We start from the raw sequence: 22,778 nt of genomic DNA, 5'->3' as shown, positions 1-22,778 counted from the left end.
TACACACTATCTGGGAAACTGTCCCTTATTATTTAGCACAAAAATAACAATGTACTACATATGTACTTGCTGGTATTTAAGTATATTTTTAGTATTGCTGGGCATAGATTAATCTAGATTAATTTCATACAAAATAAAAGTTTTTTTTCATAATATGAGTTTGTACTTTATGTAATTATTATGTATATATAAATAAACACACATTTATGTGTGTGTGTGTGTGTGTGTGTGTGTGTGTGTGTGTGTGTGTGTCTATATATATATATATATATGTTCCAAAAGGTTGTTACAGCCAGGAGGTGGTAGTGGGGACAAGCTCCCACTACCTAAAAAATGCTTCCTATGGCGTGCGTCTCTAATAGCCTCTGACAACCAAAGTCCAGCTCCTGGCCTTCACGTGTGGCTTGATTTCTAAGCTCGGCGGAACTGTTTCAACTAACAGGAGAAGGGTCGTAGGCGGATCACTGGCGCCTTAAAACCAGTTGCTTAGGGCAGACGGAGCTCATAAGCCTAGGAAGGCAATTCGTCTAGGGGAAGGAAAACCCTGATACTAAAACCTCCACTGCCTTGTGGCTATATCCAATCATGGAAAAGGCTATGGAAGGATATCCAGAGACAAAATCCGGAGTGGAGCCCCGTAGGCGGGTGGATGTCAAAAATGGCTTTCACCCGACAACTCCTGCAAAAAAAGCTGGCCCCAAAAGTAATGTATAGCATTCCATTGGACTCTGCCAGCGAAGCCGAGAGGGGGGTCCTGTCGTTTGGGCAGCACTAGGCCTCCATATATACTTGCCCAGGTTATTTGCGCCCTGGAGAGGCCACTCCAGTCTCGCCATCTGGCGAGAGCACAACACGGAGGACAGCAGTTACGGGTTATAAGTCCCTGCTCAATTGGCGTAGAGTGGGACGCCACGGGTTGTCTTTGATGGTGGGAGGGATCTTAGTATTCCATTTGTCAACTACCCCCCGCCTCAAGCCGGGCAGCCCCCGGCCAGTTAGGTGTTGACACGCCACGGTCTGCCTGCTCCAGTGGGTGCCTGGAGATAAGAGCAGCGCTCAACAAGCTGACCGTTAACCTTGCACCAAACAAAAATAAAAAGGATAAAACGAAGATTCCAGCTCTTCGTATTGCAAGCTGGAATGTACGCACTATGCGTACTGGACTGACCGAAGACCTTCAAGCCATTGATGACACTCGCAAGACAGCAGTAATTGATCGTGAATTGCTAAGGCTAAACATCGACATAGCAGCTCTGCAGGAAACGCGTCTGCCAAAAAGTGGGTCATTGAAGGAGAAAAATTATACCTTTTTCTGGCAAGGAAAGGGTGCAGAGGAATTCAGAGAATATGGGGTGGGGTTTGCCGTCAAGAACAGTCTACAAAGTATGATTGAACCACCAACAGGTGGTACAGAGAGAACCCTTACCCTACGTCTTTCAACAGTACAAGGTGTTATAAATCTTATATGTATTTATGCACCAACACAGTTAGCCTCAACTGAGACCAAAGACCAGTTTTACGAGTTATTAGACCATATCATCAAGGGCATACCATCATCAGAACAAGTCTATCTTCTCGGGGACTTCAATGCTCGGGTTGGTGCAGACAGAGAGTCTTGGCCAAGCATCTTAGGTCATCAAGGCATAGGAAACATGAACGAAAATGGTCAGAGACTTTTAGAGCTCTGTTGCTATTACAAACTCTGCGTGACAAACACCTTTTTCCAGAACAAGGCATGTCACAAAACATCTTGGAGACATCCCAGGTCAAAACACTGGCATCAGCTAGACCTGATTATTACTAGGAAGGACTCCCTGAACAGTGTTTGTAACACCAGAGCATACCACAGTGCCGACTGCGATACTGACCACTCTCTGGTAGCCTCCAAGGTCAAACTGAAGCCCAAGAAACTTCACCATAAGAAACAGAAATTTCAACCAAAGATCGATACAAGCAAAACTGCCTACGCTGACAAAAACCAGGAGTTCATCAAGCGACTTGAAGAAACTTTGGCCAAAAGAGAAGGACTTAATGCAGAAGATCAATGGATTTTCCTTAGAAACACCATCTTTGACTCTGCACTCTTGACATATGGAAAGAAAGAACACAAGAGCACGGACTGGTTTGAGGCCAACATTATGGAATTGGAGCCAGTCATTGAAGCCAAACGGGATGCACTGATCAACTACAAGCGAAACCCCAGTCTGCAAAATATGCAAGCACTGAGAACTGCTCGCAATGAAGCAAAACGAACAGCAAGACGCTGCGCAAACAATTACTGGCTCCAACTCTCAGACAACATACAGGAAGCCTCAGACACTGGCAACATTAGGAAAATGTATGAGGGGATTAAGCAGGCAACAGGCATACCAATAAGGAAAACTGTGCCCCTGAAGTCCAAAACAGGAGATGTCATACTGACAGGGACAAGCAAATATGTTGTTGGGCTGAGCATTACTTGGAACTCTTTTCCAAAGAAAACATTGTTACCCAAGAAGCCCTCGACAGCTTTGAAAACCTGCCAGTGCTGGATGACCTGGACACTGAGCCAACTTTAGAAGATCTCAGCAAAGCCATTAACGAATTAGACAATGGCAAGGCACCAGGGGAGGATGGCATACCACCGGAAATCATCAAGTGTGGTAAACCAGCTTTGCTGGTTCCGCTGCATGATCTCTTGTGCCTCAGCTGGAGAGAAGGGATGGTGCCTCATGATATGCGAAATGTTAAGATCATTACACTTTATAAAAACAAGGGTGACTGCAGAGATTGCAATAACTACCGGGGCATCTCACTGTTGAGCGTGGTGGGCAAGGTGTTTGCTAGAGTGATCTTAAAACGACTGCAAGTCCTTGCTGACCGCATCTATCCAGAGTCACAATGCGGATTCAGGGCTAAAAGAGGTACAGTGGACATGATATTCTCTGTGCGTCAGCTTCAAGAAAAATGCAGAGAACAGCGGATGCCACTCCTCATCGCCTTTATTGACCTCACTAAGGCGTTTGACCTAGTGAGCAGGAAGGGTCTGTTCCAGCTGAGGCAGAAGATTGGTTGTCCCCCACAGTTGCTCAACATCATAGCTTCTTTTCATGATGACATGAAGGGGATAGTAAGTTGTGATGGCAAACCTTCTAAACCCTTCGACATCAAGAGTGGCGTCAAACAGGGATGTGTCCTTGCCCCAACCTTGTTTGGCATCTTCTTCTCCATGCTGTTAACATTTGCCTTTAGACACTCCACAGAAGGTGTTCATCTACACACCAGGAGTGACGGAAGGTTGTTCAATCTGGCCCGCCTGAAAGCCAAGACTAAAGTCCGCTCAGTACTGATTAGAGAGATGCTGTTTGCAGACGATGCAGCCCTGGTGGCGCACACTGAAGAAGAACTACAGCAGCTGCTCAGTCAATTTTCCCATGCCTGCAAAGAGTTTGGGCTCACGATCAGCATTAAAAAGACCAATGTCATGAGCCAAAACGTCCCTTCACCACCATCAATCAAAATTGACAACAATGTGCTGGAAAACACTGATAAGTTCACGTATTTGGGCTCCACCATCACCAATCACTTGTCGCTTGATAAAGAAATAGACATGCGTATTGCAAAAGCTGCTATAATTTTGTCCAAACTCAGCAAGAAAGTGTGGGACAACAATAACATCTCATTGAATACCAAACTCAAAGTATACCAAGCATGCGTTCTCAACACATTGCTGTATAGCAGCGAAACCTGGACGACATATGCCATACAGGAAAACCGCTTGGAAAGTTTCCATCTCCGCTGCCTGCGACGAATCCTTGGTATAACCTGGGAAGACAAGATCACAAACACATCTGTCCTGGAACAGACAAATTCCTACAGCATGCACACTTTGCTCACTCAACGGCGGCTCCGATGGATAGGTCATGTGCGCCGTATGAAGGATGGCCGTATTCCCAAGGATATACTATATGGTGAACTAGCAACAGGACACCGTCCTGTAGGCCGACCAGCACTGCGTTACAAGGATGTTTTCAAGCGTGATTTGAAAGCCACTGGTATAAACCCTGATACCTGGGAGTCACTTGCAGAAAAACGCAGTGCATGGAAAACCATAGTAAGTGATGGAATCCAAAGGGGAGAAATGAAGAGACTCCAGCAGTTGAAGGACAAAAGAAGTCGCAGGAAGGAGAGGAAATCAAGCCATGACTCCAACCTGCCATCCAGCTTTGTCTGCCTAAATTGTGGCAGAGACTGATATGCACGAATAGGACTACTGAGCCACTCCAGATGTTGCCAACAACAAAAATAATTGTCTGAAAATAAAGGCGCAGCCATTGTCTTTCGAGGCAGAAGGGGCCTACTACTACTATATATATATATTTATATATTATATATAAATAAAAAATATTTATAAATAAAAACATCTTATAAGTATATGTATGTGTGTTTAAATATACATAATATTTACACACAGCAAAAACTCATATATTATGAATACTTTTATTTTGTATGAGATTAATCTATGCCCAGCCCTAAATTTAATACATTCAAATATAATTTATTTTTACCTGGGAAGATATCATTACACATTTTAATGAGATTTTCAAGTAACAATGCTGACAAGCGGAAGAAATGAGAATGATTACAACTTTTTCTTACTGTACTCAAGCAAGTGCATTAAAGTTGTATTGTGACTTTATTTAACCTGACCGCATAATAAAACGGTCTGTAGAGTGCTTGTTTCCCTTGAGTTAACATCCTTTTCAGGATGTCACCTTTAGCTATATAATAGTTTTATAGTATACCATAAAATAAATAACCTTCCCCACTAACCTGTTTAGTGCATCATTTCCTATCTTGTTAAATTAAATAGCTATGTTTATAACCACAAATACATTCTTCCTTTTTGAAATAAGTTCCAATTAATACAAATATAATACAGAAAATGACCTCTGGTTTTAATGTAAAAATTTGTCGTTTTATCCATCCACATCTGAATCATGTAAATATGTCCATGTTTTTTCCAACTTTGGCACAACCTGAAACAGTCCATTGCTCCGACAAGTTGGGAACAACTTCTCAATACCCCTCATCTGCCCAAGTGACCTCGTAGTCTGGGTAACAAGCCTTTATTTTCTCAGTGGAAACGGCATGCTTTGCTTTTCCGAAGCCCTGAAACAAATGTATACAATATGAATTATTGTATAAATTAGTGTCATACACATAAATGCATTGAATAGACAGACTGTTTACCATGGAATAGCCGTAGACGTGAATCTTTTTCTCAGCGCTGTTATGTTTGATCCGTCCACCTCCGAGACATTCACAGTCCACCCCACCTGCTCTCTCCAGCTCTCCAGAAACACGATCATATATATCAGCTTAGGAGAAAACGAAGTGTTATGAAGGTTTTGTGATATGGTAAATGTGAAAAAGATCAACCCAGTAACAAGTTTTTGTAAACTATTCTGTGCAAGCATGTGAAATAATAGGTAATTAAAATTTGGCTCCCCTTGTGATGTCAGAAGGGGATAATACCGCACCTTAATCGGCACTATCCAACACGGCACTGCCATTTAGTGCAGATATCAGCTAATTTGCTTTTAAATGAAATGCCCAAAATTGGCACATTTTTGCTCACACCTACAAGTGTCAATTTTAACATGCTATAATAAATTATCTATATGGTATTTTGAGCTAAACCTTCACATATGTACTCTGGGGACACCAAAGATTTATTTTACAGCTTAAAAAGTCTTGTGAAATGTCCCCTTTAATAGATACACTGAATGCAGAACATTACGTCATTAAAGTCACATGTTCAAGCTTTGTTATCTTGGTTGCTGAAATAAACAATAGAAATTATCTAACTGGTTTTAATGCAAACTATACTGGTCTCTCTGGGTCTCTACTGGTAATGTATTGGGTTATTGGTGCGATGTTATCTGGACAGCTTTAAATCTGGAATAAGTAATGGTTTTAATGGTAATTAGCTAATGGTATTTGTATGGAAACCATTAGAGTTTGAACAGTTTTATTTACACACTTGTGTTTATTACAGGATTCCTAAATATTAATGCAGGAAACGTTTGTAAGACAAACCATACAACTAATGCAGCGTTCATTTTAATTATGCATTTACTAAAATTCATGGTATAGGTATTATACTTGCTAATAGTGCACACACTTCTTTTCCACCTGTCAGTCATTCAAAAGCATAACTTGGCTCTTACCGTGATACTCGGCCCATGCGTATCCTCTCACAATATCCACATGTGACTCGTCGTCAGTTTTGCTGTGCACGCGTATGAGGACATATTTAAACACGCCATTCGGATCTATATCAACCTCGGGGATTTTAGCGAGACGTTCGGCTGACATTTTAGCAAACGCGTTACTTACAAACCCCAAGACTATTAAGTAGTTCAGTACAGAAAAGAAGCCTGTCATTTAAGGCGTGTCCGACGTAATGCGGCGCTGAGCAGACTAATAAGAACATGACATCACAGTACTGCGAGAGCGAAGAAAAAGCACAGCTTTCGAAACGCTCTCGCGGTACTTTGATGTCATACAGCGAATAATATGCGCAGCTACGCGTAAAGCCATCGCTGCTGTTCTTCTACGAAGTGTTTAGTTGCGTTAAGATTAGCTTGTGACATCTACTGGTCTGGAGAAGAATATTAGTTTCCCTTTACAAAAACAGAATGATGATATATATTTTATGTATTTATAGATTTATAGAACACACTTTACTTCACTTAAAAAAAAATAATAATAATAAAATACAATATGTTATAGTCTTTACAGCTATTACTATATAATATCGTAAAGCAATGGACTAGTACTGTCCAAAACACCTTCAAACACAAGCTCATGTGCAAACAATGTTTATTAAATGGCTAAAGCAATGCCAAAGCTCATGCACAGATATTTTTATATAATAAAAATAAAATAAACATGAAAAAACTGATGATATGCAAAACAGGTGGTTAATCTAGAGAAAAGTGCACGCCGAGAACTTCTCTTGAACTCTTCAGGAGCTCTGTGGCCGTGTCGAACTCTAGTGGTACGGTCTTCTGTTTAGCCTTCAGTTCTCTCTCCATTAGCTGTCAAAGAAAACAGATTTGCATATTTGATTTTATTATAACAACAAAAACTGCCAAATATTATAATCAGAATTTGCTAATTATTTTCTTGTAACAAAAACTGCTAACTACCTCAAATGTAGACAGTTCCAGCAGTTTACTAATGTCATCCTCGGCCTCTGAAAGTGGCTCATTTATAACCATAGCAGCCTTTGCCACATCTGGATGATAATGCTTCTGAAGCGTCTACAAAAACAGATCAAGAAATTGTGCAAACAGCCTCTCACATCTTATGGTTTATAGCTTGGCTTATACCTACAACATGAAGACGCATAAAACCAAACAGACAGGTCTACAATTGTTTAAGTCTCACCTGGATCTCCCATAGGCTGCTCTCCAAAGCATGACACTGAGCTGGATCCTCTTCCTCCATCACATATGGGTCATCACATGGCTCTGTAACAGTAACAATACTTTAACACTAGGTAAACAGAGGAATTATGGCATTCTATATTGAAAGGAAGATTAGGTTTTGGGTTAGGGACTTGGCCAAAAATCAGTAACCAAATACGACCACAAACGAAGTTGTATTTATTGTGATGTCACCTCTAAAATAAGATGTGTGAGCATCAAGAAAACCAATGACAAACCTTCAGCTGCACTCGGTCTGTGAATGAGGACCCTGCATGAGGGATGCCGACGAATGAGGTTACAGATGAAAGGCAGTAGGATTAGAAGAGCTGTAGGTGGCGCTGTGAGGGCCAGACGAGCCAGGCGCTTTACAAAAGCTGCCACAAGATATACTGGCAGATGTCTGTAAAGGTACAGTCCATGTGTTTATATGCACAAGAATAATTTAGAATTATCTTAAAGTCCCCCTGTAGTCGATAATTCTATCACTTAAAACTCATCTTTGAGCATCATAACAGCATATGCAAAAGTTTTTTCCTGTGACAGTGATTTCTTCCTGTTTTAAAACATCTACACTCTTGCCTCATTTAGTTCACACAGATCTATAAACATGCAAATTAGTCCCAGCTTCCACTCTTTTGCACCACCTCGGATCATAGATATATGTAAATAGATGCTCGGTTTCACAAATGTAGAGCTGAAGCAGCAGTGCTGTGATCGAGTCTATGCGGCATCCATACATCTATGGCTCTAATTACCAATCCACTCATTCAACTGTGATGATGTAATTGGTTACATGCTTGTGACGTAGGAATCGAAGATGATTTTAAACTTTAGTCTTTAGAAAACTTCAACTTTATAGAGAAAATACTCAGCAATGGTGTTAAATGAATACATTTGCACATAGTTTGTCTTAAAGGGGGCATATCATGAAAATTTGACTTTTAATGTTTAAAGGAATAGTCCATTTTCTTAAAAAAATCCAGATAATTTACTCACCACCATGTCATCCAAAATATTGATGTCTTTCTTTGTTCAGTCGAGAAGAAATTATGTTTTTTGAGGAAAACATTGCAGGATTTTTCTCATTTTAATGGACTTTAATAGAGCCCAACATTTAATACTTAACACTTAAAAGTTTTTTTCAACAGAGTTTCAAAGGACTATAAACGATCCCAAACGAGGCATAAGGGTCTTATCTAGAAAAACGATTGTCATTTTTGACAATAAAAATAAAAAATATATACTTTTAATACACAACTTCTTGTCTAGGTCCTTTCCTGCGTGACCTAACGTAAATGCGTAGTGACGTAGAGAGGTCACGTGTTACATATATAAAACGCACATTTGCGGACCATTTTAAACAATAAACTGACACAAATACATTAATTAGTATCATACGACATACAACAACGTCGGAACGGTCCTCTTTCTCAACACTTGTAAACACTGGGGCGGAGTTTTGCGTTCGTCCTCTGTGACCTCTTGACATATTGCATGGGGTCACGCTGGTGCATCACGACCGGATCTAGACGAGAAGTTTTAGTTTAAAAGTGCATATTTTTTATTTTTCTTGTCAAAAATGACAATCGTTTCGCTAGATAAGACCCTTATGCCTCGTTTGGAATCGTTTATAGTCCTTTGAAACTCTGTTGAAAAAAACTGTTACGTGTTGAGTTAAGTATTAAATGTTGGTCTCTATTAAAGTCCATTAAAATGAGAAAAATCCTGCAATGTTTTCCTCAAAAAACTATTTCTTCTCGACTGAACAAAGAAAGGCATCAACATGTTGGATGACATGGTGGTGAGTAAATTATCTGGATTTTTATTTTAAGAAAATTGAGTATTCCTTTAGGTGCTATAATTGGATCCCCAGTGCTTCTATCAACCTAGACAATGTGACAAAGAAGAACCCAGTAACTTAGTTTTGGTAAACCATTCTCTGCAAGCATGTGAAAAAATAGATATTGAAATTGGCTCCCATTGTGATGTCAGAAGGGGACAATGCCGCCCCTTAATCTGCACTATCCAACCATGGCACTGCCATTTAGTGCAGAGATCAGCTAATTTGCATGTTAAAGGACACACCTAAAAACGCCACATTTTTGATCACACCTACAAAGTGGCAATTTTAAATAATCTATAATTATCTGTATGGTATTTTGAGCTAGAACTTCATGTATGTACTCTGGGGACACCAAAGATTTATTTTACATCTTAAAAAAGTCAAATGTGAAAGGTCCCCTTTAAAGCATATAAAACACCACATAGACATAAACAACAATAAAAACTTGATTTGCACCACAGGGGGACTTTTTAAAATAATTAAAAAGAAATGGTAAACCTACGATGAAGAGAGGAAGATGTTGGCCAGGTGAAAAAAGCGTGCTCTGTATTTAACATGGAAAAGCGTAGGCTCCAGTAGATTGTACAGCTTCTTATAAAAATCTGGATAATCTCTACACAAAAAAAGGAAAAAAACTCAATTTGACCATGACAAATCCTAAATTTAAACAGAACGAATACATACATATGCTGTGCTTTTCATAATTAAATACTTACAAATTGTGTTCATGTATGAGGACAAATAAACCATTTAGAGCCAATAAACTGATCGCTCCGCCTGGATAAAACACAGCATGTAGAAAACAATATTGAGTAATGTGATAATGTAGCTGTTAATAATAAGACTTGGGACAACATTTGAAACACTCCACTCACCAACATCATAGGCGGCGGTCAGAAAGTCAATCATCAGTGTAGGATCACTCATCTGTGGCATTATAGATTCATGCAAGATAACCAGGATTTTCTTGTACATGCTACCAGGTAACTACAGAAATACATAAAACATGTAACATATCACATCTGCAGAAAGTGACATCAAAACTTCATAAAGCACTTTATCATCTGAAGCCGCTGTTTTACCTTGTACTTAAGAAACACCAGCCACATTTGTTCATAGGCTCTCTTGTGCTCCTATAATACACAGATTTATCATCTCAATAACCACAAGCAAAAGCAAAAAAAGCTAAGCAACAGGAGCTTGCACTCACCTTTAATTTGGCAGCTTTCCAGTCTTCATGTTTTGCTGAAGTCAATGATAGAAAATTGTTGAGTGTGAACTTTTAAATACATCAACTTAATGTAAAGCATCACAACTGCATAAAAACTCAAACTTACTCTCTTGTTTAACAAGGAAGTTGGTCATCTCTGATGCTTGACTAGGAATGTTGATGGATGAGAGGAGCGTGAAAACATTGTTTTGATAGATCGGAACCACAGCCTAAAACACCAGGAATATACAGTTTCAATTAAGCAGACAATTTTATCTTAAGTCACTTAAAAGCAGAGTGCACGATTTCTGAAAAATGCTTTGGAAAAATGAGTGGGGTCGACTACCAAAACACACTTGTAGCCAATCAGCAGTAAGGGGCGTGTCTACTAAAGACATCGTTGCCTGGGTTGCGTATGTGTGGCGCGAGTCTATCAAAAGAAGGTCCAGATTCTGTGATTTCAAATGTCAACAGTGGTTTTCAGAGATCATGGAACCAGCCTTTAAAGGAATAGTCTACTCATTTTCAATATTAAAATATGTTATTACCTTAACTAAGAATTGTTGATACATCCCTCTATCATTTGTGTGCGTGCACGTAAGCGCTGGAGCGCGCTGCGATGCTTCGATAGCATTTAGCTTAGCCCCATTCATTCAATGGTACCATTTAGGAGATAAAATTAGAAGTGACCAAACACATGAACGTTTTTCCTATTTAAGACGAGTAGTTATACGAGCAAGTTTGGTGGTACAAAATAAAACGTAGCGCTTTTCTAAGCGGACCCAAAAGAGGAACTATACCCCATGGCGCAACAGCACCCTTGGGAGTACTTCGACTCACCTGAAAAGTCCGCTCCCCTTCTCACTCTCATAATGGGAGAGGGAGGGTGTTACTGCGCCGAGTCGAAGTACTCCCAAAAGTGCTATTACGCCATAAAATATAGTTCCTCTTTTAAATGCAATAAATCCGCTCAACATGTCACAGCGCATCATTCAACGCATTGTAAACAACAATGGCGGAGCGTTGAATACACAAATTCCTAGTTTTCCTCATCTGCTTTGTACTTCATGATCAACAAACAATCGAAAACAAAAAAATACTTTGATGGCATTGATAAACCTGTGGCAGGAAAGAAACGTAAGCCATCAAAAATCATCAAAAATCTAACAATTTACATGAGAGGCACTCAGGAGACGGAAAAATGCCGGCTGTTGGTTGTTCTCCCGACAGCATCAAGCTTCTGTCATGCTAACACATTGACCCCAAGGGATCTTATGAAAAACTTTCCATAATTTTACTCAAGTCAACGAAAATCGAGCAGGACCAAAACATTTTACAGCTGATCGCTGTCAAAAAAGTTCAGCGACGACGTCCCAAGGATGATAGTAGCAATGGTCTTAATATGACAAAGTAAGTGTTTTGATTAATGCCATTAATGTTTATTTTTTCATCAGTGTATACCACTAGTCAACCAAATGAACATAACATGGCAAAGATTAATGCACATATAAATATTGATTATATAGCATCTAAAAAAAAACTTGTAATGGATTTATTGCATTTTGTGGACAAAAGTATCAGTTTTTATAATAACTCTTTGAAAATTAAATTATGAATTTTAATTTTTAATGTTATTATAACCTAAAGATGCTATGTGAACAATTGTAAAAGAAAATAGTGGTTTTCATCTTGGTATAAGATGTAGCCCAATACAGCTTGCCCACTGAAGCTAAGCAGGGCTGAGCCTGGTCAGTACTTGGATGGGAGACCACCTGGGAAAACCAGGTTGCTGCTGGTAGTGGTGTTAGTGAGACCAGCAGGGGGTGCTCACCCTGTGGTCTGTGTGGGTCCTAACACCCCAGTATAGTGATGGGGACACTATACTGTCAAAAAAGCACCGTCCTTCGGATGAGACGTTAAACCGAGGTCCTGACTCTCTGTGGTCATTAAAAATCCCAGGATGTCCTTCGAAAAGAGTAGGGGTGTGTCCCGGCATCCTGGCCAAACTTGCCCATTGGCCTACTAATCATCCCTCATACTAATTGGCGATATCACTCGGTCTCCTCTCCACTAATTAGCTGGTGTGTGGTGAGCGGTCTGGTGCAATATGGCTGCCGTCGCATCATCCAGGTGGATGCTGCACATTGGTGGTGGTTGAGGAGATTCCCCCATTCATATGTAAAGCGCTTTGAGTACTGAGAAAAGCGCTATATAAATGTAAGGTATTATTATTATTAAAGGCAGGGTAGGCAGGAATTATCCAAAAAACTCCTCCACAAGTCTGTCTAAACCGTCCCCACACACAAATGCATAATCAAAATGTAAGTACTCTAAAAAAGAGAGTACAAAACTCGAGTGTCTGCAGACCTCTCACGACCGTGTCAAACACAGTCAATTATTTCCATCCGGGACGAAACATATGATTAGCTTGCTCAAATATCACTCTCTCTCGCGACCATGGCTCCACCCGTTGCTAAGGGATCTGCCCAGACATGCGCACACCCGATTGATTTGAACGTGCACGAGGCAATAGGAAGAGCAATAGTACAGCAGAGAAATAGCATTCACAACTCACAGAAACTGCATTCACATCTTACAGTACCTGCATATCTTGGCATATCCAGTCAGCGAAGGCAAAAAAGGAATAAATGAAGCAATCAAACGAGAGGAAATATCGCGTGGCTTTTCCTCGAGTCGATGATGCGGTAGCGGTATTGTCTGCGGAGTGTAGTCCTCGTCAGAGTCAACAATGCTTTCATCACAGAAACTCTTCCATGCAAAACACTGGCTTAATAGTGAGTACTAAAAGCCATCCGTTTATAAAAGCCATCTGTTTATATTCCTAGTGATAAAGTTAGGTGTATTATTACATGTGATTGTGACTTGATGTTATTACATGCACCGCGCTCCTTCCTCTCCGCTTGTCTGAGGTAATTCGCGCGTTCATGTGTTTGGGGGCGTGGCTTAAGAAGAAACCCAGAAGGGAGGGGGTGGAGTGAATGGAAAAGTTAGCTGTGTTTAAAACAGTGCCGAGAGGTATACAGACACTCGATCCCCATACTCTCCCTTTCAGAGTACCTACACCTTACTCATGCACTGATATACAAAGTCAGCTTAAACAAACTTGCAAAAAAGCCTTCCTAGATAATTCCTGCCTATTCTGCCTTTAAGGTATTATAAGGGTCTTATCTAGCGAAACGATTTTCATTTTTGACAAGAAAAATAACAAATATACAATTTTAAAGCACAACTTCTCATCAAGATCCGGTCGTGATGCACCAGCGTGACCCCACGCAATACGTCATGACGTCAAGAGGTCACAGAAGACGAACGCGAAACTCCGCCCCAGTGTTTACAAGTGTTGAGAAAGAGGACCGTTCCTACGTTGTTGTATGTGTAATGATACTAATTAATGTCTTCGTGTCAGTTTATTGTTTACAATGGTCTGTAAATGTGCGTTTTATATGTAACATGTGACCTCCCTACGTCACTGCGCATTTACGTCCGGTCGCGCTGGACCGGATCTAGACGAGAAGCTGTGCTCCAAAAGTGTACACCTGTCACCCTTCCTGTCAAAAATGACAATCGTTTCGCTAGATAAGACCATTATGCCTCGTTTGGGATTGTTTATAGTCCTTTGAAACTCCATTGAAAAAAACTGTTAAGTGTTGAGTTAAGTATTAAATGTTGGTCTCTATTAAAGTCCATTAAAATGAGAAAAATCCTGCAATGTTTTCCTCAAAAAACATAATTTCTTCTCGACTGAACAAAGAAAGACATCAACATTTTGGATGACATGGTGGTGAGTAAATTATCTGGATTTTTCTTTTAAGAAAATTGAATATTCCTTTAAGCTAAAGCAATACTGAAGATAAAGTAAAGAAAAATAAAGAAAATTAATTTTTAAAGGAGGCTTATTTATGAAGCTAAACACTGCTTTTAAAATGAAACTAATATGAAATATTTGGCAACGTAAAATATTTCCATACCCCTTTGTTTCTTTCCATGACTCTGGTAATGTTGTCTCGAACTGAACTCATGACGTAATACCGCACATCATCCATCTCCAGAAACTCCTGAAACCTGGAAATGAGGAGGGCCATGTCCTCTTTCTCTGAGAGAAGATGCTCCACCAATGCCTGTTCACATGAGGGGCAAATAAACAGGACATTATTTCCATATTCAGTGATAAAAAACGGTCAAGATCTACTGTTATAAAGATAACCAACCAGTATAAGCTCTCTGGGAAAGCTGTAATGTTCACTCCAGTCCAGGTTCTGAAGAGGATGTTTGCCCTCTGCAGCTACAAATTTCATTATTGCACAAAGGGAACTCTCCTAAAAAATAATGAAAATCATGAAGACTGAACTCAGCTAGTTAGCTATTGTTTATTTGATATAACTTTATCAAATTATTTATAGAAACACTGAATACACATCAATATTTTAAATTCATCAATAGACAGTAAATCACACATAGCTCATTGGTAGAGCATTGTGTTAGCAGAGCAAAAGGGCAACTTAAGTTGCTGCTTTGGATAAAAAAAGCATAAATGTAAATTATGACTTCTGTTGTTTCATAATTCACTCTCCTTCACCTGAAAATCATTGTGACCCATATTCTCCAGCAGAAGTTCCACACAATTGTTGTATCTGTGTCTCATAAACATGTGATACTTTTCGTCAGCACTGCGACCACCTGACATGGAAAAAATTTGCTTTAAAAAAAGTTCAGCTGTGCCTAGTAAAGACCACCACAAAAATATTAATGGATTTAATGGTAACAATGGTCTCTACTGGAAATAGTATAATATAGAACCATTAAAGTTCTATTAGTGGGATCTCACCATGAATCAGGTCATCTTCTGTAGGCAGCTGACCGACATACAGCTCTCCTCTCTCGAGCAACTCACAAAAGATCTTACTGCAGGCATTGGTGGCGCAAATTATTTCTTTCTCTTTATCTGACTGCAAATAAAAAGATTAAAAAATTGGAATTATCAATTTAAAACTGCTGAATTTACCACATGTCTATTATTATGAACTAAACACGCACCTGCAAATACTCAATGACGTCAAATATGTCGTTGGCATGTTTCCTGTTTTGAAGTACACGCTCTGATTTAGTGTTTATGGCTTTCTTATATGAAATTTGACTGTTTTCTCCTGCGTCGCCTTTTTTCACGTTGCGATCCCTGGACGGCGCCATGTTTGGTTCAGCAATCATTCAGCACAGTACCGTTTAGTGTTCGCGTGTAAGCGTCAGCGCCCCCTTGTGGCCAGTCACTGTTTTACGCCGAAATCTCGCCGTTTGAGTGCTGTTTTATCCTAATTCTTCCTCCAAACCTAGATATTTTATTGGATGTGTGCCGTAGTTGTATCCCATCTGGCCAGAAACGCTAGTTTACCCTAATCCAACTCAAACCTTCACCTAACTCTAAACCAAACATATCGCGAGATTTCGACGTTTGCTGTATGCTTTCAGCCAACAGCGATATCAAATGCGAGTCGCTCTCGCGGTACTTTGATGTCATGAGCCGATCGGTCTGCGCAGCCCGATTGATTTCTAAAACAACGGAAAATGTTAAATACAAGAAACTGAATTGTATTTAACCTTTCATATAAATAATTTTTGGTCTCTTAATATTTCTATTGTTACACTAAACTCGAATTTTTAAATGTGATGCCTATTACAGTGAATTTATAAATTCCAGTCATTTATAAATCAGTCCAAACCGTTCAAGTAGACTAGATCATAAACGCTTTCTAATCTAAAAATATATCGAACATAATATTTTTATTCTAAAAATTTTCATAAATTATTTTTTAATTGACATTTGGTCCTTATAAAAATTAACCATGGTATTACTACAGTTAAAAATATATATATATAAAAAACTTGTGTACTTTAGTATTTAAAACATTAAATTGATGTAATATTTGTAGACAGTGTGATATTATTGAACTTTACCAGTGATTAGTAAATATTAGAGTATACCCAAGTATTTAGTGCAATTTAATAACAATAATACTACCGAATACTATTCTATAAATTTAAGTGATATAAAATTACTATAAAAAAAATTGTAGCAATCCAAAAGTATACTAAATAATTTTCTCATTGTGGAAGTGGACTATTTGTCTCATTAGAAACTATTAACAAGTAACAAACCACCATATAAAGTCTTGTTTACTCCATGGTAAACTTGAGATCAACAGTATATAATAACACAAAACTGTGAAACATTATTGAAACTGTTACAAAATATCAACAAAATAAGCGAAATAACAACTGTAAATAAAAGCATCAGTGTATATAACATATTCATCATGAGGATTACAGAAGGGTTGTAATAAAAGTATTTTATTTCAGAATCTGCATTATTCAGGAAGCTTGAGGGAAGTAAGGAAAAAATAAAATAATAATAAAAAAGTTCTGCTATTCAGCATTTCAGTTAGACTTCCATCGTTGTCATCAGTCAGATGCATTTCCATTATCATCATCATCATCCTGCAAACAGATAACAGAACAATTATGGTTTTGCTTACACCGTCAAGTAAAAAAGTATTATTTACGAATATTCAGCCACAAAACAATACCCACTTTGTTCTCTTGGTTTCCCGTCACCGTCGCTTCGAAATTATGGATGTATAGCGTAGCCATCCAATTCACCATGGACTTCTCATGAAGCTCAGTTTCTACGATGCTTGGATAAATGTGCTTGTCCTTAAAAGCAGCAATAGCAGGTTCCTCTTCAGTCCAATCCAGAGTCTCGTGGATACCATCTCCACCATAGCGCTTGTTGTAACGATCAAAGTGCACCCTCTCCAGCACTAACCCGAGCCCCGGTGCTTTGGGAACATCAACCTTCTCCTCCCCCCAGCTCCTCTCGATCACCTCCTCACCCACGTATCCTTTAACAACCGCGATCACAAGACCGATCATCTTGCGGATCTGGTGCATCATGAAGCTTTGGCCTCTTACGTTGATGACGGCAAACTCCGCATCCTGTTTTACAAAGGGCTCCCCGCATGACATGTGAGTGATGTAGCGTTTGGCGCTGGGGTCCCGGGGACCCTTTTGCGAAGTGAAGTTGTGGAAATTGTGGGTGCCTTTGTATAGGCCGAACAAACGGTTGACCTTCAGAAGGGTCTCGGAGGTCAAACGAAACGACATGTCTTCCTGATTAAAGTCTTTTGGGGAGAAAGCGACTGTCGGAAGCATGTAAGAGTAAGTTCTGCCATCGCAGTTGTTTTTGGCATTGAAGCCACCAGTGACTCTTCTGTAACCTGCAAATGTGAGAAGATATTTAAACGTTATGGGGATAAAAGACACAAAACAAAAAAGCTTATGGTGGTCATACCTAAAATTCTTATGTGGGGTGGCAGATGGGCATCGATGCTGGCCAGGATGTTTTCAATCATCCACAGCTTCAGAGACACAACTTGTCCTGCAGCAGAAACACCCTGGCAAAGCAATAGTGAAAGATGAGATCAAAAGAAAATGAAAGCCTGATCAATAAATATTGATCAAATGTAGAGACCATTATAGTTTCCATTAAACCAATACAATTCACATTAAATCCATTAAAATTCTGTGATGATTTCTATTACTTTCACAAGGGAACTAAGTAAATTTCACTGACCTTATCTGTTCGTGCACATCTTTGGAAAGACATCTTCTTCATCTCTTCTCCATGACCCTCAGGTATACATCCTGCTTTGATAAGAGCCGAGACCAGTTCATCCTCGATGGTCCTAAACTGGGAGTTCTTTGCATTTCTCTGGATGAAAGACGCAAGTGTTTATTATATTTGTTAGTTAAAATACTTGTGCTCATGAAGCAATCCTTTCACTAGTTTAACTCACCTGCATCCCATAATACCCCTTGCCCGAATATGCCATCAGCAATGCCACCTTCTTCTTCGGGTGTTTTCTGTCAACATTTTGCTGATCTTGATCCGTTTTAAGTTTCTTGTCTTCATGCTCGGTCTCAACCAATGCATCATCTGCTGATCTTTTCAAAGCTTTTGTTTCTGTTGGATCCTCGGTCATTTTGCAGGATACGCAAAACAAACGGGACTTTAAAATGGGATCTGGCCACCCTGAAATACATTTAACGTGCATTTTAAGTTTACGTGCGACATTTACTTAAAACAGAACGCAGGATTAGAACTTACCTTTGATTTTGATAGCTGGAATTAACCTTTGACTCGATAAAACATCAACGACCCGACAAAAATTCAGCATGTCATGACATTCAGTCTCTTCAATGTATGTAGCTCGATAGCTTTTATTACGTCCGCTGGTGTTTATCCGCCATATCTGTGTAAGTGTTAACTTAACCAAGAAATTAGAGATTTGTATGTCTTTTAATATCAGTATGGTTTACCTCATCTGTAGAACGATAACACCCACGTGGAGTGGCTGAACTTTAACATCTCGTCAAATATCGCGAGAAATATAATGGGTTGCCAGATGTTCTTAAAAAACACGCATGAAAGAAACCCAAAGACATTAGGCTTGTTTGACTTCATTCGGCGCCGCAAGAACCAACAGCCGGATGACGTCAAAGCACCGCGAGAGCTATTCGCGAAATCATACGAGGAGTTTGCTTTTAAATCGCTCTCGCGGAGCTTTGACGTCATCCGGCTGTCTGTTCTTGCGGCGCCGCATGAAGTCGAACAAGCCTTGTTTCTCAACCGGAAGGCTGCAGCCTATGGAGCTCGCATATGCATCGAACGTCATCAAGCCTGATTTATTTGTTAACAGAGCATTACATTTGCAAGTCATAAGCATATTACAACAATGTATTAAGTATAATAGTCAACTTTATAATTGTTAATAATCTGAAACAAGTTTATGTTTATGACGTATGCAGCCTCCGGAGGCTGCAGCCCTCCGCTTGAAAAACGGCCAAGGGAAGATTTTGTTGCCTGTACTTTCACTTACGATTCTAATGTCAGTAAATGAAGAACCAGGACATCTTTTAACTTTTCTTCTTTATTGGGGCTTTACTTTTTAAAGCAAAATCTTACATCATGAGAGTGTACATGAAATATTGATTTTACCGAACAGACAAATATTGTGAACTTTAACATTTTTCTTTGGTGGGGAAAGGGTGATGGAAAGCAATATATCCTTCAATGTACACGTTTAAAGCAATATTTTACAGTCTATATACACATGGTACTGAGAGAGGTTCATTATATGTGAAGAACAGAATATGATGCTGTCAGACATCAATGTAGTGATTGCATAAATGCAAGATTTTGAATATGAAATTAATACTTAACATCAAATATGAACATTACATTCCAGACAAACTGACAAATGCATCATGCTATTCAGTGATTTAACATACATACAATAAAAACTAAATGGAATCATTTAAATGTGTATTTGATCCAGTTTTAACACAAAGATACACTACATGAAATTCACAATTCAGATTGTGAAAAACATGTTATTCCTTTGGCCCCATTGGGATGATTTCCGTCAATAAAAACAAAACAAATGTGCTAAAATTGATTGAATTGAAGTGGTAGGCATTACAGGCAGAAAATGCATATGATGTCAACTGGCCTTTGGAATTGTGGGAATTAGAAATAAAAGCTTATGTTGACACTGCACTTCAGTTTATTCAAAGAAAACTTATTTATTCCACGCATTATACTTTTACACACAAGCACATTCACGCACACACAAACTAAAAGCAAAACAAAGTCAAATCCACTTTATCTTAATCGGGTTAAATTTAACCAATCAGAAAACAACAAAAACAATTCACTCCAGACTATTTCATAACAACAACAATATACAAAAAGTACAATAAATCAATATATTTTTTCAGTGTTTCAGTTTTTTTCTTTAAAGGCACATTATAAAATCAGCTTCAACAGAAAAACACATTGTTCATACACAACACAAATGAAATAAAGGATAAAAGCACAGAATATTCATACAAAGTGGGGAAAATGTGGCATTTAAATTAAATGGTCCACTTTTGAATGTCCTTAGCTTATACAACAAATGAATCCACAAACAGTGCAAAAAATGTATAACAGTCTATTCTTAAGACGTGTCCTTCAGATACCTGCTTGAGACCATTCACAACAGCAACAGGAAAAACACAAAGATGCATGCACGACCCACAGGAAGTACATTATGTCTCGAAACAAACACTAAAATGGATATTAAAGTCTTAATTTAATCTAGGTGGACATTAGGAACATGATAGGCATCATTTGGAGTTCTGTATGAATTCTGCCTCTCTTTGATGTCAATGATAAATGTTGGACATGTTGGAAGTTTATAATTTTTTTTAAGACAACCTTTAAAGGGATACTCCACTTTTTTTTTGAAAATATGCTCATTTTCCAGCTCCCCCAGAGTCACACACCCGATTCCACCGTTTTGGAATCCATTCAGCCGATCCCCGGGTCCGGCAGTAGCACCCCTAGCATAGCTCAGCACAAGCCACCGAATCTAATTAGACCACCAGCATCGCGCTCAAAAATAATCAAAGAGTTTTAATATTTTTCCTATTTAAAACTTGACTCCTCTGTAGCCACATCACGCACCAGGACCGACAGAAAATCCAAAGTTGCAATTTTCCAGGCAGATATGGCTAGGACTATACTCTCATTCTGGCGTAATAATCAAAGACCTTGCCGCCGCAACATGGCTGCAGGAGGCGCAACGACACCACGCACTGCCCGAAAATAGCCCTCTGCTATTGAAAGTTACCAAGGGGACTATTTTCGGCTGCTGTTTAATATCATTGCGCCTCCCGCAGCCATGCCACGGCAGCAAAGTCCCCGCCCATCACGCCAATCTGCCTAGAAAATCGCAACATCCAACTCACGGTCAGTCCCCGAACACGATGCAACCCCAGAAGAGTCAAGTTTTAAATAGGAAAAAATATAGAAAGTTATTTTTTGCGCGATGCCAATGGTCCAATCAGACTCAACGGATTGTGCCAAGCCATGCCAAAAGTGGTATCGCAAGACCCGGAGATCAGCTAAATAGACACCAAAACGGCAAAAATCGGATGTCCAAATCCAGGGGAGCTGGAAAATGAGCACACCTCCAAAAAAGTGGAGTGTCCCTTTAAACCAGTCTAAGTCCTGATCCAAACTGTGACTAAAAAAGGCCAAAAAACTTAAAATCAACAATAGCGTTTTTAAAAGGAAAAGATGTCCAAACACAACACACAAATATTAATTTCTTAAACATTTGATAATGGTATTTGACATGCTCTTATTTGGTAAACATTCACTAAAGTGCTACACACGATTTTGCTGGCTTGATACAGTTTTCATTCTGTAAAGCAAGGAATGTCTTTTAAATAATTGGTTTTGATACGTTTCTAATTGACTGGTCACCAAATTTCAAATTTTATCCTCACTAAATTATAGATAAAGTTAATCCGCCTGTGAAATACAGGAGAATGTGGGCCTTGGTAACTGCTGCAACATTCAACAAATGCATAAAATTGACAAATTAATTACTTATAATTTCTAATGACTGGATACTAAGCAGTACGACAGCCAACCAATCAAACCGACTTCAACTAAAAAAATCCCAAAGCACCCTCCCCTCATACATACTTATAATATTTAACATAATTGTTAACTTCTCTCTATAAGTTAACATGTAGTGAACAGGCAGTTTTTATAAATACAGAAATAAAAGTTTTTTGTTGTCAGGGTGGAAAAACTTGGTCAGTTACTACAAATTGCACAACCCATTATAACACATCCTGTACCAGACCCGTCTTGAGATGGGAAACTTGAAGCAATGTGACACTTTGTAGTACATACTAGACAGAACCGGCAGGTGGCCTATAGTAGATTATGGAATAAATACAGAGTCTTTTGCGTCTATAAAGATGTTTAGGAGAATCATCCCCATCAGCCCTCAGCAATATAACATCTGCTGTCCATCTGATTTGGTCCAATCAGAGGGCTGTTCCTATGCCCACAGACCACAAAAAGAGGTGCACGGGGGTAGGAATGCAAAATTGAATGATGAAATAAAAAAGCAGATCATTCTTGGGATGAGACTGACTGACAGCAGTGTGCGATAGAGACACTTTACACGCAGAGACCCGACTGCAGTGCGTTGAGACGGCGCTCGATGCATTGCTTACCTGTAGGGAACATCATGTTTGTTATGGAAATATATAATTCAGCGTTGCCACTGCTCCTTTCATACACATTAAAATGCATGCTGAAGAAGTTGTT

General features: G+C 39.2%; 5 protein-coding genes across 7 annotated transcripts in view; 1 reads left to right on the top strand and 4 right to left on the bottom strand.

Annotated features, from left to right (window-relative positions):
* The first annotated feature begins 280 nt into the window (after positions 1-280).
* LOC141366008 (uncharacterized) lies at positions 281-5,044 on the top strand. Its single transcript, XM_073870994.1, has 2 exons — positions 281-2,524; positions 2,689-5,044. The coding sequence occupies exons 1-2, from the start codon at positions 1,152-1,154 to the stop codon at positions 4,232-4,234; spliced, it is 2,919 nt and encodes a 972-aa protein (XP_073727095.1). The 5' UTR covers positions 281-1,151; the 3' UTR covers positions 4,235-5,044.
* On the bottom strand, positions 4,917-6,453 carry phpt1 (phosphohistidine phosphatase 1). Its single transcript, XM_055180002.2, has 3 exons — positions 6,213-6,453; positions 5,233-5,360; positions 4,917-5,151 (listed from the first exon to the last, which is right to left on the bottom strand). Exons 1-3 carry the CDS (start codon positions 6,427-6,429, stop codon positions 5,059-5,061), a joined length of 438 nt encoding a protein of 145 aa, XP_055035977.2. The 5' UTR covers positions 6,430-6,453; the 3' UTR covers positions 4,917-5,058.
* A 397-nt stretch (positions 6,454-6,850) lies between these two features.
* Positions 6,851-15,882, bottom strand: noc4l (nucleolar complex associated 4 homolog). Of its 2 annotated transcripts, none has more exons than XM_055180000.2 (15): positions 15,587-15,882; positions 15,378-15,498; positions 15,129-15,229; positions 14,761-14,868; positions 14,521-14,670; positions 10,659-10,761; positions 10,532-10,566; positions 10,404-10,454; positions 10,197-10,308; positions 10,038-10,098; positions 9,824-9,934; positions 7,715-7,878; positions 7,438-7,520; positions 7,197-7,310; positions 6,851-7,085 (listed from the first exon to the last, which is right to left on the bottom strand). In XM_055180000.2, exons 1-15 carry the CDS (start codon positions 15,755-15,757, stop codon positions 6,969-6,971), a joined length of 1,602 nt encoding a protein of 533 aa, XP_055035975.2. In that variant the 5' UTR covers positions 15,758-15,882; the 3' UTR covers positions 6,851-6,968. The 2 variants fall into 2 exon arrangements, with proteins under 2 accessions (XP_055035975.2, XP_073727463.1); XM_073871362.1 differs by having other exon boundaries at positions 14,761-14,870; positions 15,125-15,229; positions 15,587-15,877.
* A 996-nt stretch (positions 15,883-16,878) lies between these two features.
* Positions 16,879-18,982, bottom strand: pus1 (pseudouridine synthase 1). The gene is made up of 6 exons (XM_055180001.2): positions 18,711-18,982; positions 18,400-18,635; positions 18,177-18,314; positions 17,895-17,997; positions 17,135-17,820; positions 16,879-17,041 (listed from the first exon to the last, which is right to left on the bottom strand). Exons 1-6 carry the CDS (start codon positions 18,778-18,780, stop codon positions 17,006-17,008), a joined length of 1,269 nt encoding a protein of 422 aa, XP_055035976.1. The 5' UTR covers positions 18,781-18,982; the 3' UTR covers positions 16,879-17,005.
* Positions 18,983-19,515: 533 nt separating this feature from the next.
* Positions 19,516-22,778, bottom strand: part of ulk1b (unc-51 like autophagy activating kinase 1) — a 30,365-nt gene continuing 27,102 nt past the window's right edge. For both annotated transcript variants that reach the window (XM_073871360.1, XM_073871361.1), the window contains exon 28: positions 19,516-22,684. In XM_073871360.1, the coding sequence (XP_073727461.1) occupies positions 22,629-22,684 (56 nt within the window). In that variant the 3' untranslated portion in view covers positions 19,516-22,628. The remainder of the gene's footprint in view (positions 22,685-22,778) is intronic.

Source organism: Misgurnus anguillicaudatus, chromosome 9 (assembly GCF_027580225.2).
Source record: "Misgurnus anguillicaudatus chromosome 9, ASM2758022v2, whole genome shotgun sequence".
Lineage (NCBI taxonomy): Eukaryota > Metazoa > Chordata > Actinopteri > Cypriniformes > Cobitidae > Misgurnus > Misgurnus anguillicaudatus.
Note: the sequence above shows the minus strand (reverse complement) of the source record. Positions and strands in the feature narration are given on the sequence as shown.